Here is a 10864-nt window from a genome sequence, read left to right as displayed (position 1 = left end):
AATTTTTTTAGCAAGTACATAAATATTTAAGGAGTTCATGAAAGTTCATAATGAGACAATTACTAAATTTTTTTGCCCTTACTTACTGATAACTCATAGTAGACAATTTTCACTTAGACATTGGATGTGTAACATGTTTATATTACAAACTACACTCTGAAGTAGCTTGTAAAATATGACAGATTTCTTGCAGGATGCAGCTACCAAACAACAAGTCCTCCAGCCCAACCCTCTAATCCGACCCAAAGCAGCGTCTCCTGAGCGAGCTAGCCCGCTAGCCACCACAAATGTGTGGTTAAGGTTAAGAAAAGGTCAGTGGTAAGGTTACAAAAAGTTCAGCTACCTAAAAAGGAACACTGCTTTAGCTCGGGTTTGAAGTCGGGTCGGCTGAGTCAAAGTCACCTCACTAACGTCCTTATGCAAACTGTGTCTCTCCTTTATCACCACACCACAGTGTCATTATTTACAGGACCACAAGAGGGCGCTTGACTTGACAACATGACTGTAGGTTGTAATAAGCTGTACAAACGACCTAAGGCGGTCAATTTTTGCTGGACAGTCTCCTACAAACACATGTGCATCATCAGCAAAACGTTTTATCCATGACACCATACCATGAATTTAACCAGGCTTTTAGCTGCTTAAAGTTTTTCCACAGCACATAATCGCTTTTTTTTGGAGTCCGTATGGTGTATAAGCATCAAGAGCCGACACATCACACCATCAAACGAAGTAAAAGTTTCTGCAAAAGTGAAATATCGCTTTATCACTGGCATTAGTCTTTGCTCCATTTAAAAGGAAATGCAAAATGAGTAAGTAAGTTTGTTGGGAAACACAGAGGACATTTATGAAGATAACTGGAAGGCACTGTGCGCGCGCGCACACACACACACACACACACAAACACGCACACTTACTTTCAGGTCACAGACATCTTAAAAACTCTGCAAACACTGTCTAAAAGGAAAATTAGTCATCGGGGTCACATCACAACTGAATTCTCCATATTATCATGACATAAAAAAGATAAAATAAAATAAAAAAAAAAACCTACAGTACATTTGGAAAGAGTATTACACAGTAGAATTTACAGACACAGAACACTTTCCCTTTGGTGATTAACTTTGAATAATATATTTTATATACATACATACTGTACACATATACTTACACTGGTATACAAGGAATGACATACTTACAGACAAAAACATACACAGACGGAGAGTTTAGTTGGTTTACTATATGACCTGAATCGATGCTGTGTTAGAGGACGGTTACAGTGAACGTCAGACATGGAGGATCGGGTCCAGAGCCACACATTTAAAGAGTTTGCTCAGTGAAACTACGGCTGGCATGTTGCTGCCGCCGCTCTGTAATCACCAGACTCCATCGCCTCGGAGGAACCGGGTGGCGGAACAGATTAGAGAAGCTGCCCCCTCCTTCAAAGGTCAGCCTCTGTTTTTTTCAACCCAGGCCATATTAAAATGATGATTAATGTCAATACACGTGGAATAAAACCTGTTAAAAAACAGTTTGCAACCATTTCCTCAGTGGACAGTTTCAACATGTATTTGCCTGTACTTCTTACGTTTCCTCAAGACAAAGGAGTTCCCTGTTGGACGGTGTAAAAGCTAAAAGAGGTGAGTTTCAGAAAAGCTCGTGGTGAGGTTTTGCTCTGTACAAATCAACATATTAATACAGCCTGAGTTGAAAAATACCAAACCTTTTCCTTAAAGGAATACGGCAATGTTTTGGACAAAATAGTCTTTTCCCAACTTTCCCAGATAGAGACAAGAGGTTTGATACCATTTCCACCTCTGTACATCCAGTGGTTCAGTTCCTATGGGTAGCATTTCATGTTAGCTTAGCATAAAGATTTGAAGTCTATGGGAGTTGTTAGCCTAGCTCTGTCAAAGTGAAAAAATAAACCTTACAGCAACTCTGAAGGTGTCTTATTTACCCAGTGGATCATCATATCAATAAAAAAACAAACACAAAGAGAGAGAACACAGTCCATACAGCGAACAGATTTGTTGCTGTGAGGTTTAATTGACAGAGCTAGGTTAATAACTCCAATAGACTTCAAGTGTTTATGCTAAGTTAACATGAAATGCTAACCATTGGAACCACACTACTGGACACACAGAGGTGAAGATGGTATCAAACATCTCGTCTCAAACTGGGTAAACAGGAACAAGGGAGTTTTGCCAGGAATTTTGCAGGCAATGTTTGGCTGAGAAAGACCATTCAGTCAACTTTTATCTGGGTGAATGAAGGTTAAACAAACGTTGCCTCTATTCAGGCATTTCAGTCGTAAAAGGCAACGTGACACAAGGCAACTTTTTGGGGCAATCCTGACAAGTGACGATGCTCGAGTACTTCATGTAGTGTTGTTACCTGATGCAGCTTATTTCCATTTTCGACCCTGTTTCTCATTCTGCTGCGAGCTGCTGGAGGCATTGTCTGCCTGTTTGACCCAAAAACTGCTTTAAGTTTCCCAGCACAAAAAAAGCAGTCACCTGGAAATGTTGAGATGCGAAGCACCACCGTGAGGTTCAGCTGAAACTCGGGTAACTGTAGGTGCACTCCATTTGGCTGTCCCAGCTTACCGCTTGGACATTAGAACTGCAGTAGCTACTGGTTATTATGCCAATTGTGTAAATGTAGCTGTGAAAACAAACAATACTTTAATCTGTTTTTTGGCTCTTCATCAGGGCCGAACCTTAAAATAATCTCTGAGCTTCTGCAGCATTTTGATGTTAATCCAATGACGATATCATCATGATTTAACTGGAATATATGCCGTCGCGTTGGGTCTGCAAAATCTGAAGCACACCCAATCATTCAGGAGGGGATCTTAATCCCACAGGCATCAAAAATACAGATTAAATTACGACATTAAATTGACTAAATGCACCGAAGCGGCTCAGTTCTTTGTGCTTCTGGTTGTTTAAATTGTGATTTGATTTTCAGATCATGGGTGCAAATAAAGAGTGGTGCTTCGCATCTTTGACACTGTGCGTCCTTGCTTTACCAATGCACTTCATACAGGAGCATCATCGAGATGAGATGCTCCACATTTTGGCAGTCAGGAGGTTATTAGGCATAAATCCATCCTGTGATGGAGTGACTTAAGGCCTCTCTGCAGTTATGTAAATTCACAATAGGCTTTCTGAGTATTATAATAAAAGTAAACTGTAATGCACTTCAGTGCCTGAGAGTGTTCAAGGACAATGTGTCTTTTAATGAAAATGTAAAAGTTATGATGAGCTTACTAACTCAAAAAATGATGACATAAAGAAAATCAAAATAAGTTGTACATCTTTACTTCATATCACCATATAATACCTTCACATCATTAATGTGCGTGCCTGTTTTTTTTTGTTCAAACTGAGATTGTGTGTTAGTTGGAATGTTTTTCTGTACAGTCTCCAATCTTCTACAAAGACCCTCGCTGGTGTCGGACCTATACAAACACTTCGTGGCGGCTTTGCTCCTCTGATGGCAGAAATAATCTCAATCTTGGTTGAGTTTAACTTTAAAGGACGGAGACAAAAGAACCACAGAATTTTTTACAGAAAGCCTATAAGGTCTCAGATTATCGAGGAAAAAGGCCACGAGCTGATAAGACCCTCGCATCGTAATCTCATTGTTGTTCACCTGAATGTTATCCGGAAAGTGCAAGTTCAATACTAATCTACCAATATCTGAAGCAATATATGAAATGTCTGTTTTTTTTTTTTGTTTGTTTGTTTGTTTGTTTGTTTGGCATTTTCTTTATTCAATAGCGTCAGCGAGCTGGTCTCAGTCTTTGAAAACCCAAACCAGTCGAGCCCTAATTACCCAAAGCCTCTTCAATATATTGATTTAATTTTGCCTCTGAAAGCTCTATATTTCGCCGGCTGCTCGTGGTTCGCCTTCACGCGGAGTGTTTCCCTGGAGAAAAATGTCCAGTAGGAAACACAAGAATTTTCCTCATGAGGGAAATTCCAGACTCCAAGGAAACTTGTTGGCTTTGGCCAGGCGGTCTGTGACTGAATCTCAGTAAAAACACACGAAGCAGCACTTTTGCTGCTGCTGACTGACACATTGCAGTGTACACATAACTAATTAGGTTAACTAGTTGGCCAATACTGTGAACGCCATGTGCATGAATGAATGAAAAAAGAAGCTAGAAAGACATTTATATTTTTATTAATGTCTGACCAGAGCCAATAATATTTGCTGGGTAGCTAACGTGCCCTCTGAAAGGCTCCAACCGCTGCATGTTAACTCCGCCGATGAGATTATTTCTGCCTTCACAGGAGCTTAAAACTATTATTATTATTATTACTTGCATAAACAATACTGGAGTGCAACTCCTTCTCCTCCTGTACACCAGCTGGTTTCTGCAAGCTGCTGTCCACCACAGTGACGCTGAGCTGCAGGAGAAGATCTGCAGGTGAACACGTTGCAGTCTAATCTGAAATGGCATCACCTGTTACGCTGCGTTTGTAAACCACATGCATGCAGGTGGCCGTCCTCATCAACCTCGTTCCTTCACGCCAGGGTTTCCCACCCCGCTGCAGCTGCCGCCCTGCCTGAAGGAATTTAATTACTATTGGCTTTAAGGGCTTTTTTATTTTAGGCGACACAATTTCTTCATTCCCCTGTGCAACAGCATCCGCCGCGTGGACAGAAAGGCTCTAAGATACTGTTTACTGTACAGGCACACAACTGCACAAGGCACAGAGCGCATTCCTTCAAAACTCTGCGAACGCTCACTGGATATGTTTCTCGAAAAGGTGACCTTCACCTCGCCTCTGCAATGCACTGCGGCACAGAGCCTGCTCCGACAGAGAAAGACACCATCCTGCCCTTATTTATTTTAATTATTATTATATATGTGTATATATATTTTTTGGTCAAGGTGTCTGGAACAACTTGTTTTTAATTCCTTAAAGGCAACAAACAATTCAAGACCTGTCACAGATCTTGGATCTTTTGTGTGTTAAATGTTAAAAAAAAAAAAAAAAAAAAAAAAAAAGCAAGAAAATACTGGGATGGTTTCACAAAAGCGTTTTAGTAATAAGAAATCATCGTGTGGGACATTGGAGTAACTGAGTCCCCGGCGTATAAAAGTTATATGACCACTTGTGATTAAAAGAAGAACGATTAATGTAGTGCAGAAATTAAATTTAGGTCTGTTTAGTCAAACTGTGGGCTCGATCCAAATGGGCCTCACATCATAGCACTGCGGTATTTTTGGTGTCTCTACATGTCAAGAATAATTATATACTATTAAATAATTCTCATTTGAGTCTCTAAAAAAATACATTTAATTTAAAAAAAAAAGTTTAAAACCTTGGGCTTAGAATATGGGTGAAAATGTTATCATGAAATTCAGCCGAGATTAGCATGAAGTTATGGAGATTAAGTTTTATAGGAGAGAGTGGAATAATGTTCAAAGTCTGGGTTGGGACCTAAAAGTTGTTTTTTTTTTTTTTTTTTTTTGCAATTGAAAAATTAAGACAAGTCCTCAACTGACTTGTCAGAATTTTAATTTTAAGCCATGGGCGCCCAAATCCAGCGGCTGTTTCATGTTGCTTGCATGAACGTCTCAGCCCTTGAAATGTAAGGCACAGTGAACCAAATACTGCAACTTTGTAAACACGGGATGAAATCTGTAATTTCAGCCTGCAAAATCAATTCTCAAATTAAAAAAAAAAAAAAAAAAAAAATCTTTTCTCAGATCCTGGAGGGTGGGGGGGTACGGTTTAAAACCCACCGCTACAGGTCGCAAAGCTGGATCAGAACAGAACGAGAGAGGGCGGGTTATACTGGCATCACCTCGACTTCACAGATTACATCTTAAATAGTTCATATCAGCATCGCCAATAACAACAAATTCAACACAATTATAAAACAATAAAACTAAACAAAAATACTAACAGCCCGTCAGAGTCTCTCCGACGAGCAGACTCCGCCCCTTTTTCTGTCTCCGCACAGATGAAGTGTATTTGTCTCTTCTTTATTTCTTTTATTCATTCTTCATAGCCGCCATCATCCTCTTCTTCATCCTCTTCTCCACCACATCGATCTCTGCACTTTCATCTCAGCCTCCTCTAATTCCCGTCTTCAGTCCATCTCTCGATCCGTTCACCACATTTCCCATCAACCCCCCCTTCGTCAAAGCATCTTCTCCTCTTGGTTTAGCTTCAACGCCATTTATCCTCTCTTCCTCAGTATCTCCTGCACAGAGATTAACCACCGAGCGACCGGGTTAATCTCTGTAATCTCCTGCGCCGCGACACCGTTACACCACCGAGTGTTCGTTGTGGTGGTGGTGGTGCATGCCGCCGCCGCTCAGCACCGTGTGGTTGATGGACGACGCCGATCGGTCGGACCCTTCGGCGGCCGTCCCGTTGACGTTCTCCTGGCGCTGGCAGCACAGGATCTGCCTGAAGGTGGCGCTCATCTCCTTGTCGCGGTACGAGTAGATGATGGGGTTCATGGCTGAGTTGAACTCGGCCAGGAGCAGGAAGAACTTCTCGTAGGTCAGGACGTTGCAGCTGGCGCAGAAGACGTCGAGGAGGAGCAGGACCAGGCCGGGCGTCCAGCACACGATGAACGCACCTGAAGGAGAAGGAGAAGGAGAGGAGAGATGGTTAGAAAACACTTCTGGAAAGGGATGATGGTAAAAATACAGAGGCTTTTTACAAAAATGGGCAGGAGTGCCTTCACCGTTTCACCCATTCAACTCTGATTTTCCCTTAAAGGAATATTCCAACAATTTGGGCAAAATACCATTTGTACATCTGAAACAAGATGTTGGACACCATTTGCACCTCAGTGGTTCAGATCCTGTGGGTAGCATTTCGTGATAGCTCAGCATAAAGACTTGAAGTCTATGGGAGTGTGTCAATGTGAAAATATAAACCTTACAGCAACTCTGAAGTTGTCTGATTTGCACTGTGTGTCATGTGGATTTCTTGTTTTTTTAAAAATGAGTTTTAGGATCATTTCAGGAGAAATTAGATGGTGGAACTATAGCCGCTTAACAAATTTATCCTTCCATCTATTACAGTGATCCACTCACTGCTAAAGGTACAGGAAACCGGCATAACTTAAGCTCTCCTAAAGTGATATTTTAGGAGAACGTTTTAAGAAAATTCCAAGATGTTTGGAGACACTGGGAGGTTTATTTTTTCACTTTGATGGAACCAGGCTAACGACTCCCATAGACTTCAAGTCTTTATGCTAAGCTAACATGAAATGCTAATCATAGGACCCGAGCCACTGGACACACAGAGGTGAAAATGGTGTCTGACATCTCGTCTCAGTCTGGGGAAATCGGAAAAAAGGGATTTTACCCAAAATGTTGAAGTATTCCTTTAAATTTCTCCTTAAGAAGCTTCAAAGTTAGAAAAAAAAACACACTTTTCCATACTGTATGACAATGTCTTCTACATGTTTGCACTGAAGCGACATCACACTTCCATGCAATGAAATATTTTAAGCCACGATGCCGCAAACTGCAAATATCTAAATGTATTGAATGTCATTTTTTACACTTTCCCATGGAATTCAGCAGGACATATCTGGGGTCTCTGGAAGCCGTGGGACTTCAAAATCCCCAAAACACTGATTTATTCCAACTGCAATAAAATTCATTGACAGAAATCTCCCAGACTTTAGCAGAACTTGTACACTTTCTCGTTTCTGTTTTGATCTCTTTTTCTTGTACTTTCTGTGTGATGCTTTACTCTGTGCTGCAACCACATTTCTCCTCCTGAGGATTATGGCGCTGAGCTGAATGCCTCTTCTTGGAAAACGCAACAAGAACAAGCTCTTATGTGGGAAAGCCAAAAAAACATCAAGCGAATTTGAAACCAAGACATTAGAGAGGCCTGGTACATTTGCGTTGAAATAATTTATTGATCACTTAAGTCCCTTTCCCACACGCACTGCTACCCTGAACCGATCTGGACGTTACCGGAGGAGCTGGATGTGAGAACGCAAATGTCTAAATCAGCTGGACATTAGTCAGATTTGACCCTGCTTTCCACTCTTCTGCTGATATTGCAGAGACGTCCAAATGCATGCACTATTGGTTTCTGCAGCGATGTTTTTGCGTCACATCCTGCCTCCTGCATGCTGCTTCCCTCGCCTAAACAAAAAGGAGTATTTGCAAAAGGAGAGAGTGCGTCTAACACGGACGATCTCCTGAGTTCACATGAGAAAACGGCTTTACGCTCTTTGAATTTGCCCTCACACTGAAAGATGTTAGCACCAAATGTTTTGCACAGTTTGTGGTTGTTTGTCGCAAGTTACAATCTCAAATCTTCAAAGTCCCTCTTTTCTTTTCTTTCAATCTCGATACTGAGCGTGAAACTGTAAGTCCCTATGCCATCCATTAGTTTGACTGAACAGTATAAGCTCGGACCTTTATTTTGGGGTCACTGGACAAAATTACGGCTATAAAACCTTTTTTTCTCCCAACCATTTGAGAAATACAGGCTTCTGTGTGCCACAAATACAGACAGTTGAGATCATTTGCTTTTATTTCTGACATGTTACTCAGGGCTTGGGGTTAACTTCTCTACTCTACTTTCTGTGTTTTCAGTGTACATCCACACAGTGGTTTGGCACAGCGAGGGAAATCTGTTGAATCCAGATTGATGGACTCGGCGTGTTTGCAAAGGCCCCGGTCTCTCCTTGGTCCTCAGATTAAATATTATCCTTGCCTCGCCTCCCGCCCGAGCCAGCGCCGAAGCCTCGACCTCAGACAGCCTCTGAACTCTGACCACCGTCGCTCTGCAGCCTCGTCTGCAGCTCTCCAACAGGTACAACGCTGACATTTACTTTCTTCTACAAGTTTTAAAGATGTTTTTTGGCATCTTGTTTAGTTCACAGTGCACAATGAGAAAGACTGACCTCATTCCACAATATAAATACATATTTTTTAAATTTACTGTAGAGGTGAGGGAGGTTGAGTCATGGGATAACTGCTATGTACAATGAAAAACAACAATAATTATAGCAATCCCCCCACACACACACACACACACACACACACACACACAAATCCTTCCCACATAAATGCACGATGTGTTAAATGCCACCTTCAATGCCTCCTTGTAACTTTGTGCAAACTCTGACTCAGCAGATTGGACTGGATTAGGTTTGGTTTAATCATCCAAGCTTCCTAATCTCACAAACAGACAGTCTGGCCTGAAGGTGGCGCTATACCAGGGAGGTCATGGGATGGGGTCAAAATCAGTAAGTAACCCCAGGAATTTAAACCTCCAGAAAAAGACTCAAGTTACCCTGTGTCGGATACTTTATGTCTTTTTGACCTAAATAACCCTTTAAATAAAACATAACCTGCCCAACGCAACACTTTATACACTTTGTGTGAATCATGTTTTTCCCTCCCAAATGTCACTCTGAAATCAAAACTTTTAGACAAATGTTCAGAGGGATCATTTATTTGTTAGAAAAGTTTAATTTAATAACACTTTCTCGACGTAAAATTATGTGTTATTCATGTATTTTATACATGAATGATCTTAGGCTTACAATATTTTGATTGAAAAAACACGTAATTATCTGTACCTCAGCTTTTGTTTTGTTTTTTAGTAATGTATGGCACTATTCTTACAATTAATATATGTTAAAAGTAAAGTATTTCATGTAATTATACAAATAATGCTTGTAAAAGTACAGTAATAGTGTGCTTTTTTGCTACAGATAAATAGTTTTTTTTTTTTTTACAGTTTCTTGGTGGATTTAATTTAATTTTACACCACTTTTCTGTTTTTTTTTTGTTTTTTTTTTATGTATTTATTTTTAATTTTAGTCATTTTCTGGTTCCCTTTCTGCCAGAAAATAACATTTTTTTTTTTAACTTACTTTTTTTTTTTCTAACAGTGCAGGTGTGGTTCTGTTAGGGCTCTAAAGCAGAGGGAAGTTTTTTGCAGATTATAAATGTCATGTTCGAGTTCCTCAGTGTCCCACACAACTAACACCAATGTGTGCAAAATGTTATGATATTTCCTGCATGTTTCATACAAGTGAAACAGCCTGGAGGTCAAATCGACCCCAATGAAAAACCGATGGGTACAACCCTAACCTGGCTGTCCCCGTTAAATTAGGAAAAGTAAATTAATATGAAGCAAATATATTCTGTATCTATCTATCTATCTGTATAGTTTGAGTTTTCATAGCCAGGAGCTGTCAAGTGGAGGTCAGGGCAGGGATACAAAAATGGAGTAAATCAAGCAGGGATGAAACCAACTACATTAAAACTTGTCAACATTAATTTTGCAAGAGATTTAATGGCTCGGCCAGACGGCTCCTGAGTGCAAACAGGGTCAGACATCGATCAGAAACCCTGTTTACCACAACCGCCTTACCCCAAAATACAAAAACTACATCTACAGAATCAGCACTGATGGACCTCAGCCGCAACCTACGAGCCAGTGTGCAGCAGGGAGAAGGTCCAGAGAGATAAGAGAAGACCACAGGCGATAACTCGGAGAGCCTTGATGGGAAACGAGCAGACGGAGGCGAGGGGGAGACGACGTGGACGCGCCTGTTCTCCCTCGCTGTTTTGCAGGCAGCAGCTGCAGCGCGAGGCTTGACCTCACTTCCCAGCTATGCAGGCAGAGTCTCCGGAGTTAGATAAATTTCTCAAAACCATCCACGGCCCGGCGGTGAAACTATCCCAACTATTTGTCTCTCGGTCAAACATTTTGGCCTCATCACGACAGAGATTCAGCAGAAACACCACCGCCGCCACGGGAACCGACACAGCAGCCAAGTCAACAGACTGGGGGTCAAACACACAATCTGTCCGCCTCTAAACAATTTGTTTTCACAC

At 41.1% G+C, this 10864-nt stretch overlaps 1 protein-coding gene across 1 annotated transcript in view; it reads right to left on the bottom strand.

The window, feature by feature from the left end:
• Nucleotides 1–5036: 5036 nt before the first annotated feature.
• Nucleotides 5037–10864, bottom strand: part of lpar1 (lysophosphatidic acid receptor 1) — a 62535-nt gene continuing 56707 nt past the window's right edge. Inside the window, exon 3 of the mRNA XM_030064629.1 lies at nucleotides 5037–6615. Within this exon, the coding sequence (XP_029920489.1) occupies nucleotides 6296–6615 (320 nt within the window). The 3' untranslated portion in view covers nucleotides 5037–6295. The remainder of the gene's footprint in view (nucleotides 6616–10864) is intronic.

The sequence above is a fragment of the Myripristis murdjan genome, chromosome 12, assembly GCF_902150065.1.
Source record: "Myripristis murdjan chromosome 12, fMyrMur1.1, whole genome shotgun sequence".
NCBI classification, from domain to species: domain Eukaryota; kingdom Metazoa; phylum Chordata; class Actinopteri; order Holocentriformes; family Holocentridae; genus Myripristis; species Myripristis murdjan.
The sequence above is the reverse complement of the archived record's forward strand: the minus strand, read 5'-3'. Positions and strand labels throughout refer to the sequence as shown.